General features: G+C 38.6%; 1 protein-coding gene across 1 annotated transcript in view; it reads left to right on the forward strand.

Moving 5' to 3' along the window:
- BANK1 (B cell scaffold protein with ankyrin repeats 1) overlaps positions 1–16,838 on the forward strand; it is a 133,410-nt gene that overhangs the window by 24,877 nt on the left and 91,695 nt on the right. The window contains exons 3-6 of the mRNA XM_058024285.1: positions 1,472–1,537; positions 12,612–12,760; positions 13,834–13,972; positions 16,520–16,662. Coding sequence (XP_057880268.1) covers positions 1,472–1,537; positions 12,612–12,760; positions 13,834–13,972; positions 16,520–16,662 — 497 coding nt within the window. The remainder of the gene's footprint in view (positions 1–1,471; positions 1,538–12,611; positions 12,761–13,833; positions 13,973–16,519; positions 16,663–16,838) is intronic.

Genomic DNA, 16,838 nt, shown 5'->3' on the forward strand with positions numbered 1-16,838 from the left:
TCTACATGGGTGACTGAACACTGGAACAGATTGCCAGAGAAGTTGAGGAGTCTCCCTCACTGGAGATGTTCAAGAGCTGTCTGGATGCAATTCTTTGCCATGTGTTTCAGGATGACCCTGCTTGAGCAGGCAGGTTTGGACCAGGTGAGCCACAATGGTCCCTTCCAACCTGACCGATCCAGTGATTCTGTGCTGGATGCTGTCTGACCTCTTTTGTCATGGCATTGATGCACCCTTAGCACATTTGCTGCTGACACTAAGCTGTGTGGTGCAGTTGACGTACTGGAGGGGAAGGGATGCCATTTGGAGGACCTTGACAGGACCTTTTTGTGGGCTTGAAGTGAGCCCACACAAACCTTGTGAAGGCCAACAAGGCCAAGAGCAAGGTCTTGCATGTGTCAGGGCAATCCCAGCCACAAACACAGTCTGGGTGAAAAATGGGTTGAATGAAGCCTGGAGGGCTTACAGGAGTTGGTTGCTGAGATCAATATGTGCACTCACAGCCCAGAAAGCCAGCTGCATCCTGGGCTGCATCCAAAGCAGTATGGGCAGCAGGGTGAGGGAGGGGATTCTGCCCCTCTGCTGTGGTGAGACCCCACCTGCAGTGCTGCATCAGCTCTGGATTGAACACTTATGACCAATGTGGACCTGCTTGAGCAAGTCCAGAGGAGGCCATGAAGATGCTCAGAGTGCTGGAGCACCTCTCCTGCAGGCATGCTAGGAGAGCTGGGGCTGCTCAGCCCAGAGCATAGAAGGTTCTGGGGATAGGACAAGGGGGGGAATGGCTTTGAACTGGAGGAGGGTAGGCCTAAGCTTGATGTTAGGAAGAAATTCCTTACAATGTGAATGGTGAGGCACTGGAATGGATTGCTCAGAGAACCTGTGGATGCACCATCCCTGGAAGTGTTTGAGGCCAGATTGGATGCGGTTTGTGCAATCTGATCTCTTGGAAGGTGTTGCTGCCCATGGCTAAGGAGTTGGAGCTAAATGTTCTTGCGGGGCCTTTCCAACCCAACCCACTCTGCGACTGTGGTACTGTCTGTAACCAGATCTATTGTTTTATCAAACGGAGCACTGCCTTGTCTTTCAAACTGCAATGTCTGTATCCATTTAATGCACATGATTCTATTTTTATCTTATACCCAACTCCTCTCGCATTCTTTGCTATATTAACTTCTAGGGAAATGTCTTCCTCAAGAACACTTTTCTCACCAGCTCTGGTAAATTGAAAAAGAAAAATCAGTCAAAGGGATATTTACTGAAAAAGCATAAATACAGATCTCTCTAGAAAAAGAAATGTAAGAATAAATCCAGGGGCTAGTTCCTCTGTACTAGCCCTTGGATTTGTTCTAAGATTTCTTTTTCCATCTGCAGAATAATAGCTTTATCTTACATTTAAAATACATATAGATTTTAATTTTTAAAAAAATTGGAAATCAGTGTGATGATATCTATCCTTCCTTTTTCCTAGATAAACCATGGGATGAAAATCCTGGAGATTCTGTGTCTTACATCTATGAAGCAGTTCTTGCAGATGGTGAGTTGAATTCTCCTTGCCTTTCAGAGTATAAAGCCAGTACTTTTCAGAAAATTAAATTTGTTTTCTTACATCTTGTTAGACATGAAAGGCAATCATCCCTACCACAGTATGCAGTTGTGTAAAGGAATGTGCCTTGTTCTCAGACATCCACCGCAATATCAATGCCCACACAATCTTGTGGATTGTGAAAAGGGGAGGAGATACAACAGGGTTGGGTTTTTTTACTGTGATTTCAGTGTAGAAAAAAAAGACATGGAGAGCTTTCTTTTTTCCTGGCATGAGGAGTTTTGCTTGTAAGAAAGAGTTGATTTAAAATTTAATTTATGTCAGTCCTACTCACATCACATTTGCAGCATCATTCAACAGGGGCTGGGAGAAGATCTGCATCACAGCTTCAGCCCCTGTTGACATTTGCCATTTTAGTTTACTTGTAGCTGTGAAAGTTTATAAAGAGTTTTAGTAGGAATTACAGATTAATGAAAGCAAGGTAAGATTTTGCCAAAGAGCTATATAGCATGTTTCCTGTCCTCAGTTCTTACTTGGAGAGTTTTATTTCTGGGTTGACACTGATGCAAAGCAATTGGCTTAATAGCACCAGCATGCTTACCAATGCAAAGGGACAAGTAAGTTATTCTAGAATTCCTGGCATAGCAGTTCTGTGCTGCTGGACTCTGAGGTTAGTGGCTCTCTTTCCTATTCAACCCCCTTCCGTATTCTGATAAGGGTCTCTTTGTGAGTCTCTTGGCATCTTGGGTGTAATGGTGTGATCTCAAGCAGAAAGCTGCAGTAAAGGTGTGCTGGTTTATCCCTTGAGACCTATTGCCAAGGTTTCTGTGGAGGTCTCTTTTGGCTTTGGATTGAATGTGCCATGGGTCAGTGCACTCAAGTGTCTTGGTATGAAGAGGGCTTTCTGGCTCATCACCCAAGTGTGAAATATGTTGACCCCACCATTCCTCTGATTCATCACTGTTATGTTAAAAAAAATGAAACAGTAAAATAGGGAATGGTTAGAGAAAACAGAATCCCAGGAAAAGAAAGGACTGAGGAGATGAGTCCTCTGAGCTACTTCTGTTTTCTTATGGCTGCTTGAAGAGCAGCTTTAAGTCCAAGTTTGCTGTCAACTGAATGGTTGATATTGAAATAAAGTGATTTGGGCACTTTCCAGCAAAGAAAGTTGTGCATTAAAAGCAAAAGCTTCACTTGAAATCTTTGCAGAAGTTCCCTGAACAGTGGATCTCAGTCAGCTTTTGGTAGTCATCCTGAAAGCACTGATTGTCTGCAGCCTTTGCTGGTTAATGATGTCTAGTTATTGCTAAGAGGACCAAAGGGATGGTCCATTGTTGTGATAAGTGAAAGAGACAGTTAGAAATGAGGGATTCCCAGTAATAGCATCCTGTATGTGAGGTTATGGCTGACTCCCAGACAAGTATAAGAAAATGCATGGCAACATTCCGTCTGTAGGGATGCAACAGGGAACAGTTACCTGATACCACTGCAGAGCTTTGGAGGGAAAAGTAGCCCAAGAAGTGGAACGATTGGAATTTCTGACATTCAGTGCATCAGTCAAAGCCAAGAAAGATAAGATGGTAGCTGCAAATTAGCCAGTGTTTGTGCCTTCCAGAATGCAGGATAAACAGACAGGGTTTGACTTTGGAAGAATTGTGAAATGTTTCCAGGGACTGTCTCTTCTCTATGCTTCTGCCTAATAACAAAGTGTATGCAGTGCTAAATTGAATGAAACACACAAAACAGAAGTGTGAGCAGAAATTATAAGCCAAGAAAGAGTTTTTGCCAGAACCCTATAAATTCCCAAAAGAATGGTGCTTTGAGTGAGATCTGAAGTGGATCGTGGCTTGCTGAAAGCTGAAGTTTGTTTTGTAGAAACAAGCATCATACAAAAGAAAGGATAACCTGAAAGAAGGTGGAATTTTAGCTTGAACTGGAATGAAAGTTGAACAGAAGTATAAATCTAAATGAGGGATCTGAAGCAACAGGGATGGAAAGAACAGTGAGTAGATGACAGGACATATTAAAAACAAGATCACAAAAAAAATACTCCTATATTCATTAAAACCAAGATAGACAGGGAATGAGCAAGGCGCTAACAATCAGTAAGAAGTGATTGACTAAAGTGAATTGTGCAAGGCTTTGAGGATCAAGGTCAGACAGTACATTGGAAAATGGAAAAACAATATGATCACTGAAATCCTTTGGGGAAATATGAGCTACAAGCAGATGTGAAAACAATTTGATTTGCTGCTGAGTGAGGGAAAAGATCCAGTTGTGGAATACTAATGACCATAATGTGAATATACGAGGACTCGGTCCTGTCAGTGATAACAGAATAAATCAGCTCTTCAGCCACTCACAAATATTTTTGTGTTTTCTTTATTTTTGGTTTCTGTATAAGAAAAGAGCACTTGTTATAATTACTACAGAGACGTATTTTGAGACTATCCCTTGTGGTTCCTCAGGAAATTTTCTGTTCCCCAAAGAATCATTATTTATCATTTGTATTAAGGTAGAAAAATGAAGCAATTGTACTAGGATCTGGGTGTACAGCCTTGTCACCACAACATAAAATATGAATGCATTATTGTGGAACTACAAAATAGAGCTAAACTCAGATTTAGGTACCCATTAGGTGATGTTCATCTTCTGAAAAGACTCCTCCCCTTCTGTGAAACAGCTTTGTCGTCTTTAACATTTACCACTAAAGCTTTTATCCTAGGACTAATTAACTGTAGCAATTAGAGATGGGCAAGTGAAACACAAAAGGTAATTTTAAAGGGTGATAGCTGTCTGCCTATTAAGTTTAACAGCAGACATGTTTTGGTCCTGCTCAGAGTTCTCATCAAGGTAAGATGTATGTGCATACATTTGTGTCTGTATCCTTTACCAAACTAAGCTGACAACAGGCCAGCATTTTTTAACAAAACAAATGGCATCCCTTCTGCAGATAAAGAGCTCTAAGAGTACCTCTGCTATGCTATTCTTCTACTATGTTATCTAAAATCCTATTTTAATAAAATGTGTCTGTTCTGTTGGATTAAAGGACATTGTCTTAAAAAATGAAGACCTCAGATTACCTTCCAATTCATAGCTCTAACAAAAGGGAAATAATCAGGAGTTAGACATTTGAAAACCATGCTTGTTTTCTAAAAATATCACTCTTGTGTTCCTAGGAAAGTGGTGTACCTTTTAGTCCACTTTAAGGGTCAATAGCTATTTCAAACTAAAGATGAGAGTAAATTTCCAAGCAGCCTGTCCTCAGTGAGTCAGTCCTGCTGACAACTCTTTTTTCCCTTCTTTAGTACCAAACATGTCTGGAGTGAGTCTTTCTGCTGACAGCAGCTGTGGCAGCATGGCACAGGAGACATGTGGTCTCTTAGACAAATCCCATGTAATTTAGAGCTGTACAGATCAAGAACAGTATCATAAATTTAATCCAGACATTGGTAAGAGCCCTGTGCAGGTATTGAAGCTCTGCTGTCATTCTGACACTAAGACACCCTCTTTGGTAAATTACCTGCTGCAGTCCAAGCTAGCTTCTGTTACCAGATTGATTTAAGGGATGCTGTAACATGGAGTATATTGTTTTGTGTCAGTATACATTCTGATATTATTAACGACATGTCTGAGCAGGGTGAAGGCTGAGAATGCCTTCTACCAGTGCCTCTCCCTCCAGCCTCTCCCACTGCAGTTGTGAAAGGACTTTAGTTATGTTAAACTTCATTACTTTCCATCCACGTTCTTTTTTGAGGATTTTAAAGCATAGTCTTCATAAAGAGAAGAGCTTCAAACATGGTCAAAAGAAAGTTTGACTAATCAGTCCTTGAGAGTGATACCTGTAAAAACTTAAACCCCTTTTCAGGTTGAATGTTGTGCCTCCCTGAAGTATGTTTTGGTTCTCAGACCCTCCTCTTTGTACACAACAAATCCTTTTATATGTGTATATTTCTAAAGGTAGCAGTGTGCCACTTCTGTGTCCAAGCACAGAGTGCAGTTTGAGCCAGTTATGGAAGAATTGAATTGGAGTTTAGAGGTAAAGTTGGCAGCTGCAGCTGGCCCCTTTGCACTAGTAAGTAATTTGCAGGAGGATTTTATCAGACTAACTAGTTTTGGAGGTTTTACAACCCTGGATGTCTCTGCTATCAGTCCTTTTGTCTTCAGTGGTACTTTAAGTCAGTAGCAGGAGGATAGCCTGTCTCAGTTGCAGCAGTACATCTCATTTTGGGCAATGTTTAGTGCTGTATAATCCTTCACTGAAACAGAGGTGAGAGGTGTGTGTGTGCTGATAGCACAGAGAAATGGAACAAAAGCACCCAAGTGTTCTTATTGTGGTAGAACTCTAGTAATTCTGAAGTGGATGGAAAGAGAGGGACAGACTTCAGTTTACTTCTCTGTGGAGAAGTATGCAGACCCCAGAAACTGGAAATTAAAGGCTTGAGCTCCATCAACAGCTCTGCTCAGCACCCAAATGACCTCAGGCAGGTAGTTATTTCCAAACTAATCAGCATGCCTAATAAAAACTTTTTGGGACAGTCTTGCTATGTGTCAAACTCATCAGAGTAGTCATGTTCCTAGTGCTGCTGGTGAAGCTGAAAGTCATGGATTTCATTGCAGAAAACATAATAGAAGGAATTGATATGCAGTAAAAGAAAAAGTCAGACCCAAGGAGCATCTAAATATATCCATCCTAGCTAAAGCACTGACAAAATCAAACATGTCTTCCAAATCACAGGCCAGTTAGAACCAGTTAATTTTTGTAACTTTAGATTGCTTCTGAATACAGAGTCGCAATCATATGAAAGTATATACGAAAAGAAATGTCTACATTTTCATGCAAGTTATTTCTTAAAGATTATTGATAAACTTATGCCAAATTTCCTTTTGCAGTTTGGGGAATTATTTGAAGGCAGAATCTTTTGTTTTTACTATCAGATCCCAGAAGGCTACGCATAATAAGACGTTCATATTCTGTTTAGATGCATTCATGATGACTCCATTAGGCTACAGTTCTATCAGAGTGATAAATTGTTGTGTACAAAAACATACCTGATGATAAAATATTAGATGAACATGTACCTCCAAAGCAAATCAGTCTTTGCCTGCATGTGTATAGTAACTCAGATGTGGGGGTTTTCAGGGATTGCTGTTATGGGAGAGAAATAGATGTTAATGAAAACTACAGCACCATTGGTTGCTAAGATGACATAAACACCAACTTTATATATAATGTTCAGAAAAGGAAAAACTGTTCTTGATAGCTTTTAAAGGAGCTGTCAGTTTGATACTTATTTGCAAGAAAAGTTGTACACCATAGATACAGTAATAGAAATATTTTGGAGATGTGGGCAAAATAGGCCAACTTACAGAAAGCTACTGTTTTTGACAGAAGAACTCAGCCATGCAGGAGAAACTGGGCCTGAGAATGCATTTGAGTAAAACAAAAATAACTGTCAGTGAATTTGCAAAAGATAGTACTCTCAACATAGAAGCATTATTTATGTTCACTAATATTTATATTCACTAAGTTTGTTCACTAATAAATGTTTATCATGGTTTGGAATCTATTCATCACAGAAAACAAATGAAAGAAATTAAGAATGAGGTCAGATGTTTTTGTGTTGAAGTATGTATTAATAATTTTCTGTGATTTTTGGAAACCTTTTCATTCCTAAGCCTTCTCTCACCATTGTAAAAGAAAACTTCAGCAGAGCAGAAAAGGGGACTTGCTTTGAAATAATATCTTAGAGAGTGTTTATGGTAAAAATGAGTAAATCCCACATTTATGCAAGGAACACAGTCCCACTGAAAGAAGCCCAGCATGGTGTATGTTTTCTGCCTCCCTGTTTCTCACAGCCTTTCTCAGGTAATGTATACAACAATTTGTGCAGGTAGAGGCTCCCTTTGAATCCCACTCTGCTAAGCTCATACAGCATTTACAGATATCCACATTTTAACAGGCTTTTCTTTCATAAATGTCTATGATAAACTTGTGGCAAATTGCAAGAAGAATATGATGTGCATATGTCTTTTTTTCCTGTTTTTTTCCCCCACATTACAGATGGTTACTTCATTTTTTTCTGTATGGTTCTTCTTTAATCCATATTTCTGCTGGGCACTCACAGAACCATTTGCCTTCAGGCTTCTGAATTGCAGGGAAGTCACTTATACGTGGGAACCTTTTCAGTTATACCTCACAGAACCCAGTGGCACAACCTCTGCCTTTACCTCGTGTTGTGCTGGAGAGTGCACCTACCATACTACACAGGATGTGTCCTGCATCTAAAGCATCTGCTGTAATCCTCTTTTAAGTCTTTGACACTGGAACATGCTGACTTTTCTTTCAGGTGGCAAGGTGGCCACAAGTGCTAGATGAACTTCCCATTCCTTGTCATCTGCCTAACTTGATTTACCCACATTTCTCATTCTCTTGTATGATGTGTGATCTAGGGCTAATTGAAGACCTCTTTTGTATTGCAGTTTCAAGTTCCTCAGCTGGCATTGCTTTTGCAAAACTTGATGAAGAGCTAAAATTTGTGAAGTTAGCAGGCATTTTGCTTTTGTAAAACCGGCCTAATTTTGTCGGAGAGATTCATTTCATGGGTAGCCTTAGAAAGCACATAAATCTTTCATAAGTTTGTTTTCTGCTATTTTTAATGCCCTAAATCTGTCACATACATTGTTGACTCAAAACATGTAGCAACTATCCAGTAATCAAAGACAGAGAACGCTTGTAATTCTCATGTAGGCTGCAGTAAGGATAACTAAAGAGTGTATTTGAAAGGTTAGAACTTGTGGGTGAGGGAGAAGGTAGATGTGGTAGGAGAGTTGCTTAGAAGCTGTGGTAAAACATTAGTTGTTGAATATGCAGGAGACTTGAGATGCATTATGAGTATTTCTTCTCAGTTTATGTATGTAAAGGAATACTATTTGAAAGTCATTCATGAATCTAGTTCAAAATGTTCAATTGAAAGTAATAATGTGTTTCAAAGGATCTTATGTAAGAGATACCAAGTTGATGTATTGAAGTTACATGAATTAGGAAAGAACACTGAAGTGAAATTGAGAACATCTGTGCTGTCCCCAATTAAGTTACAGTAAATGTGTGTTATATTTTAGTATTTAAAGTTAATGTACATGTAAGATCAGTCCTTTCAATGTGGCCATCAGCAGCAGATATTTGTCAAAAGTAAGCAAACAAAAGTAATCTGATGAAAATTAAGGATTACCCTCTATAATTGATAATTCCCAGTAGTTCTGCCCTGTTTACTCAAGGGAAGATTGTAATCAATTTTTCCTTTCTTTTTAGCTTTTGGCTCATAGTGTTGTCTGTGCATCATTGGATATAGTTAATTTCTTATACTTTGATCCTACAAGAAAGGATCTGGTTTTATTTATCAATTATTTTAATTGTTACTGCTACATTTTAGAAACCTCACTAATAGGTCACCATTATATAAAACATTGAAAGAACGCGTTCACCAAGCAACAAATACCCTTTAACAAATCCTCTCTCTTACATAGTCCAGCATAATATTGATGAGCCTTCTATTTTTAAGATCATCTTCGCCCTCAGTTATAAATTCTGAATTTTTCTGAAAGCCTCAGAAATTAGTGAAGCTCCTTAGCCATTGCTTTCAGGCTAAAAACAGGAGCGTAATGAGGGAAAATAATGAAGATGTCCAGAATTTAAATGTTCAAAAACTTGAACATCTGGCAACACCTTCTGCCTGCATAAAACAAATATTGTCTGTCATTGCTCCGTTTGTCTTACTATAGTCTCATTATTGTTGTATTAATACCTTTATGAGCTGCTTTGTTTCAGTTAATGCCAACAAGCCAAGGCTTGCATCATCTCTGGTCTATTGCTTCTTCAGCATTGACAAACAACTTTTCATGTGGTTGTTTCATGTTCCACATATTGGGACAGATTGTGTGCAACTGCTTGTAGGAATTTGAGGGCTGGAGATGGTGGTTCCAAACTTTGGTGCTTGTATTGCAGTGATAGAGATCCCTGTGGTTCTTGGACTATTGTGTGTGGTTCATTGACTGTCAGGTGGACCTTACATGTAGTGGAAGAGGTCTTGCTTGACGGTTTTTAGCCAATAAATTGATAGCCACTTTCAAGTCAGCAAGAGAATCCTAATCCTCTTTAATATCCAAGTCTTTGATGTAAGAGCCACATTTATTAGTTGTCTATTATTGGGATAGCTGTGCTATCACAGTAGTGACTGGGTTGAGGTTCTAATATTGCATTTAGATTTTGCTAGGCATAATAAAAATATTAAAATGCAATCATTAACAGGAGAAAGAATGTTATAATGTTATCCTAATTTAAACCAACTTATTAGCAATAGGATTAATGTTCTCAGTAAATGAATTATTGGCATCAAAAGGTGAAAGTGACTGCTATTATCTTTGATAAGTAGAGTGCAGACTTTAGAAATAAAATTGTCATGAACTTTACATAGATTAGAATGCATCTATGTGATCCTTGAACAATCACTGGCAGATGGCTGACATCTGAGAATCCAGTGCCTTCCAGACTTGTTATTCATTCCTTTCATTTTGTCAATCTGATTGTGGAATGTTTCTTGTCTCTGTGAGACTCCTTTGCCTAAACTGGCAGAAAAAATTCAGAAGCGGCATGTACCTCATATGAGTTATCTTCTGAAGTGGATTCTGTGTATGTAAGATTTATGAGTAACTTAAAATGTGAATACATTCCCAAAATATGTGCTGTGGGCGTACATAATCACAGGATCATCATCAAAGGAAGGTTTGGGTTGGACAGGACCTTAAAGACCATCTAGTTCCAATCCTATGGCCATAAACCTTGACACCTTTTACCAGACCAGGTTGCTCAAAGCCCATCCAACCTGGCCTTGAACAATGCCTGGTGTGGGGCATCCACAACTGTAAGGCATTTCTTCCTAATACATCTACTCTAAGCCCACCCTCTTTGAGTTTGATGCTATTCCCCCTTGTTCTCCTACATGCCGTTGTAATAAGTCCCTCTCCATGTTTTTGTAGGCCCTGTTTAGGTACTGTAAGGCTGCTGCAAAATATCATAACTGTTTTCCTCAACAAGAGTTCAGGGCTTCATTTTTCTAAAGGGCACTGCTAAATTAAGTCTAGTTTTCACAGTGATAATCAGAAATTACTGCACTTGTATTCTAAGCTGGATTAGTTAAACTTCATTGAAATGTGTGTGGGTTCTCATTCAGAAACAGAATAGCCTTTGTTCAGTGTAGCCTATTTAATTTTTAAAGTAAATTGAAGTAAATGGAATTAATGCTATTTAGTAAAGTACATCTACATGTAGGTTCAGTGTAATTTTAACAATTTATGCTGAATTCATAGCTTAATTCAGAATTATTTTGCCTTAAAGGCATGAGAATATAAGCAGGAGTAGGATGGGCAGTTTTTACTAGCTAGTGATGGTCATTGAACCTGCTTAACTTAGATTAGATGTTGAAGGAAACTTCAGCTCCTTAAAGGAACTATGGACATTTGACTTCCCTCCTTCCCTCCCTCCTTCCTTCAACAATTAAAGCATATCCCTGGATAAAAATATTCTACAATAGGATGCCATGGCATAGTGCATGTAGCAGATGCATTTATTATAGAGGTACTTTGTTAAATCTAAGCCTTAAGGAAGGCAGTATTGGTAAGGCAAGGAAACATTCTATATCGGATGAACTGGTGCATATGGGGGAAGTAAATGCAAGCGAGAATTGAGAAAGTTAACTGTAGATTGCCAGTACTGTCACTGTCTGGAAAGATGTCTGTGCCACTTGGGAGCACTGTATGGTTTGTGTACCTCAGTCACTTGGGCACCTTTTCAAAGAAGTGCAAAATGGCTGTGGTACTTCATTGAGCAAAGCCAAATTGCTATTGTTCTGCATTCTGCCCATCACTAATTTATTTTAATATTCTGTATCCATTTAAGAGGAAAATAACTACCTCAAAAGTTCTTTGTATCCTTAAATGTAACTGTGTGTGAGTGTTTGATAATTTACAGTAATACAAGACAGTGTGGATGTCTCTCAGGATATTGTCTCACAAGCCAGTCTAGATTTTTTAACTCTGGACTGCATGCAATTATATCAATAACCTAATGAGATGACTGCAGTATACTGACTAATCCTCTATGATGAAGAGCTGCTGCAGGCCTTTGAGATGGGTGGCAGGATTGTTTCACACAGGGTAATAGAGTGTCTGGAAAGGAGGAGTAATGATACAGCTGAGACATAGTAGGTAAAGGATACCTTTGCTGAAACCCAGGCTTAGTCAGAGCTCTGCAGATGTGGTTAGTTGGCAGTTCTTTTTCATGATTAAAATTCTGCGATGTGGTGAAGGATTCACTATATTCACTAAAGGCTCTTGGGCCTTTTCTGATACAGCCAAACAGAAAAGAAACTGATTGTAAGCTACCTTTATAACTGGCATAGCATTTCCAAATACAGATTATCCTATGTAAAAAATATATGGCTTCCACCCATCGTTTTTTCTATTAAGGCAGGCAAAGGCCATGGATTCTCTGCCAAAGAAATCTGTGCCTACTGTCATAGTACCATGTTTCAGGTATCACTGCCCTCATGTAAATGATTCCTCTAGGCAAGTGGATTGATGTTGTAAACATATAGCATGTGCTTATTTACATATAAAGAAAAGGTGGTAAAAATCCTGTTTTATTCTAGTGTATGAGCATTCTGAGATGACAGAACTGGGTGATCTCCTGACTTTGCTGTTCACTACTATTTGTGAATAGACTATCAGTCTAAAGGCTATGTCCCTTTTTGTTTTAGGAAGGCAAAGCATATGTGCAGAGCCTGTTCATGTAAATTAAGGCTTCAGGATCAAAACTTCAGAGGCATGTTCTTTATCAAAGGAGCACATCTCATTACATTTACATTAAGGGAATTTTGCCAGGCTTCATGTGCTGTCCTTAATGTGACTCCAAGTCCCATATGAGTAACACATTGGAAACCACATCACTGCCATGTTTTGTTGGTTTAGGATTATTAACAACATTCTTGTTTCACATTCTTTATTTCAGATCACCAGACTATCTCTGATATTAACTTGTCAGATGCCAGGGGAGCATCAGAAGAAACAGACCTCACTTTTAAAACAGAGGTACTTTCTGAAACATCAGAAAGTGATGAGCAGTCAATATTGGTGCTTCCGAGAAGAATATCATGTGAGGTAAGGCTTCTGGATGCTACAGTCTTTGGGATAACAGTCACTGTTCTTCCCCTTCTCCTGCTGCAATCTCATTCATACTGTATCTGCTATTTTTCCAAAATTGTCAAGGGACCAAAATGAGAGTGCACCTAGATTGCAGTGGGATTTATGTTGCCTTTGTGTTGCATCCATGCTGCAGTCAAAAGATTTGGAAGTAAAGTCATTTGAAGACAGTTCTATTACAGTTATTTTGCAGCTTGAGTTGAAATATTACTGTCATGTGGGCCTTATACTTCAGAGGGAGCAAGTAATCAGGCACTTCTTGAGAGATGTGGGATTTGTCCTGGCAAGAATCCAGGATGGGTGTATGTATACATGCATATGTGCCCATACCATGAATTACACAGGGCTTGTGTCAGCACATACATAGTTTGAGTTAAATTAAATCAGAAATATTTATATGTCTGTGTGTCTGCATGCATATGCAGTGGACATAAATGTTCATATGTGCTTTTAATCAGAGTAGCTGTGAGGAACATGTGACAGCATAAACAGAGGAAGTAAAAAATCCAGCACTGCATTCCTTCATGTGAATGGACTTGGACTTGGCCAAGTATGGAGGTTGCAGTGTATGTAGAATGTCACAAATTTTGTGTCTCACATCACCTGCTCCTTCTATCTAATGTCACCTTACTGGAAGATGTTAAGTGGGTCTAAAGTATTTTAGATTCATCCTTTGTTTTTAAGATGGATATAATTCTTCTAGACTATAGAGGGGCCTTAGAAAATGTAACAATTCACCTACATATGCATTTAAAATACTGTTTTAAAATATTCTCATGTAAGCTGAATTTAAAATCCTACATTAAATTTAAATCCTACGTTCTTGTGTCTTTCATGTAAGAAAGGAAACACAAAAGGAAATGTCTTGAAATACTAACGGAAGCAGTGAGATACCATCATATTTTGGTAGTACGAATTTTTTGTATGAAGCTGTTGGTGAAGCAAAGTTCTTTTAATACACTTTCAATATAATGTTACACTTCCAATATCATTTTCTGTAGGACTAATGGGAACGTGTTTTAATTTTGTAGAACCCTGGTGAAATATTCATTCTGTTGAAAGAGGAAATAGATGAAGAAACTCTAGAAGTGGAATTCATAACAGATAATCAACAAATTAGAATGCAGACAGCCTCTTGGAACAAGAAGGTCAAATATGTGAAAGCCCTAGGTAAGAAAAATATTCTTTACCTTTAACAAAAACTAAAAAGTTTCAAATCCCTTCACTTTTTCTAATAAGTAGTTTTCTTTTCTGCTATTTAGTGGGTGTTTCCTGTAAATGAGTTTTGCACACATAACTTTTAATAATGCAGAGAAGCAAGGCTGTGATTTATGGGAACCTAGGTTCTATTAGGTTGGTTTTCTGTGGTTAAATGACAGGTGGCAGTCTTAAAATGTCATTGATTAGTTACAGATTAACATTCTCCAAAATTACTGCCATAAAATGCAAACCTAATATTCTTTTCTTATTACTCTGTTACTAAATGTGTCATTTTATATTTAATGCAGTAAATCTGGTGGTTCTCCTCTCCATAATTCTTAGTGATGCAGGAAATAGTTTCTTTTCTCTGTTCACATTCATGTAATTTCTCTGTATCACTCATCTTGGCTAGTTCCTAATGGTTTTTTTATTGCTCCATCCATAACTAGTTGATAACAGTTTCAACTATTTAACAGTTTCTTTTAGAAGATCACTGCAGATTTAAGGGGCACACTTATCCCCATTCTTGATGGGAGTTAAGAATTAAAACATTTCTCACCTATGTATTCTGAGTATAGTTTGCTATTGGGCTACATGCTGTGAATTGCCAGAGGAACTTACATAATATTTTGTTATAAAATTACTGCAATATAACCTTAGATAGGAGGAAATACTACAATAATAAGCTACAATTTTTCCACTGTGGCTTCTTGGAACCATATTTTGGTAATTCTGTGACCTGATGATTTCTGTGACTGAGCCCTGGTGAGACTGCACCAGTTGAGTGCTGTGTCCAGTTCTGGGCCCCACACTTTGAGAAAGACACTGAAGTGCTGGATTGTGTCCAGAGAAGGACAATGGAGCTGGGGAAGTGTCTAAAGATTAACTTGCACGAGCAGTGGCTGAAGGAGCTGGTGTTGTTCAGCCTGGAGAAAAGACTGATGACTCTCTAAAACCTACCTGAATGGAATCTGTGCCAGCTGGGATTTGACCTCTTCTCCCAGGCAGTCAGTGACAGGGCAAGAGGACATGGCCTGAAGCTGTGCCAGAGGAGGTTCAGGTTGGAGTCAGGAGGAATTTCTTCACAGAAACATTTGTTAAACATCGAAACAGGCTGCCCAAGGAGCTGGAGGAGTCACATCCCTGGGGATATTTGAGAAATGACAGCATTTGGCACATGTGCCATGGTCTTGTTGACAGGTTGGTGGTCCATCAGAAGTTTCACTCAATTACCTTGCAGGTGTTTTCCAACCTAATTGATTCTGAGATTTTCATCCTGAATGCTGTCCTGAGATGATGGCCACATAGGGGCTCAGAGTTCTTTATCATTGTGATGGTGCAGAGAGTTTGTTTTCAGAAACCTGACTGGAAAGTATGTAACAAACAGGGAACTTCCATCTGCAGCTGGATTTCAGAGAACAGAAGCTGCCATCTTCTTGCATGTATCTCAAAAAAGTCTTCCAAAAAATTTTTTTTTGTGAGGATACTGTTGATCACAAGAAGATTTCTGTAGTAGTTGAAGAAATAAAATGAGAAAAGTTAATGAAATATGAAGAAATTGTCAGAGAGCTGTAGCCGAGTTTAATTATGTTTCATATATCATTTGTGTTTGATGTTTAATCTGTTTTAAAACCTGGAAAAGTGGAAATTTGGAAATATCCTGGTTTAGGTCCATCTAATCTGATGTTATATGAGATATGCTGTGTTTTGTTGGTTTTGTTTTGTTTTTTTTTTAAAGCCCACATTTGGGCAGTTTCCATTTAAGTGATTTAATGTGATGCACTATTAGTCTAGCTTCTCTGGCCCTATTCCTCTTCTCCATTTTCAGAATTGCCCTTTTTTTCACTGTTTTGTGGGCAGAGTTAGTGTTTTAAGAAGACTGTGCTAGTATGGTCCAGCAGAATGCCTGGCACAACAAGTAATGGGTTGGGAAATGTGCTCATAAAGTAGGCTTGTGCTGCACACACAGAGCAAATCATGCCTAAGTAACTGACTACAAGTGCCTCTCTCCTTGGCTTTTGCAAGGTAAACAACTGGAATGGATTAATTATACTGCAATTTCTGCAGCCTAGCTCAAATACAATTTTGAGAACCTTGACTGCAATTAAGGAAAAATGTTTCATAAGATGAATAGCAATTGCTCTATTTGTGATAAATGCACTTTTCCTTAACATGTAGGCATAAGGGAGCTGATTATAGGTCATCAGTCTTTCAAAGGGCAGTTGGAAATTTTAAGCATTCTGTTTTCATCTCCTTTCTAATGTGAAGCAATATAATGGCTTTGCTTTATACAGATTTAAAGATAGGTATTTTCTTTTGTCAGCTTTCTGATGTTAGACTGCAAGACTTGAATAAAAAAACTGACTACACTGAATCACCTGTGAAATGCAAATCCAGACAGTTCATCAACTCTATGTTTTTCTGTGATATTCTCTGGTTTTTTACTCATTCCCTGAGATTTCTGGTCTGGGACTGTAAAATGTTTTCAGCTGCTGTTCTGATTTGTTCTTTTATAAGATTTTCCTGCTGGTCCTGTATATGTAAATGTCTACTGTGGGGGAGTCATTAAGAGGACAGCACAGATTGAATACTATACTGCACTAGAGGAAATTGAACCCATTTTGAAGAAAGTGGCTGACCCAATAGCTTTCACTTGTCAGGTAAGTTGACTTCTCAAATTTTAATTAAAGAAAAATAGACTGTAAGTGACTTAATGAACTAAGATATAGTATGCAATCATTTGATTGCACAGTCATTTGTAATGGCTCAGTAACAGGCTCAGGATTAAGAAGCCTCTGAGATGTCAGGTTGTAAGCAAGTCAGGCAAGAGAAAACA

Source organism: Melospiza georgiana, chromosome 5 (assembly GCF_028018845.1).
Source record: "Melospiza georgiana isolate bMelGeo1 chromosome 5, bMelGeo1.pri, whole genome shotgun sequence".
Taxonomy (NCBI): domain Eukaryota; kingdom Metazoa; phylum Chordata; class Aves; order Passeriformes; family Passerellidae; genus Melospiza; species Melospiza georgiana.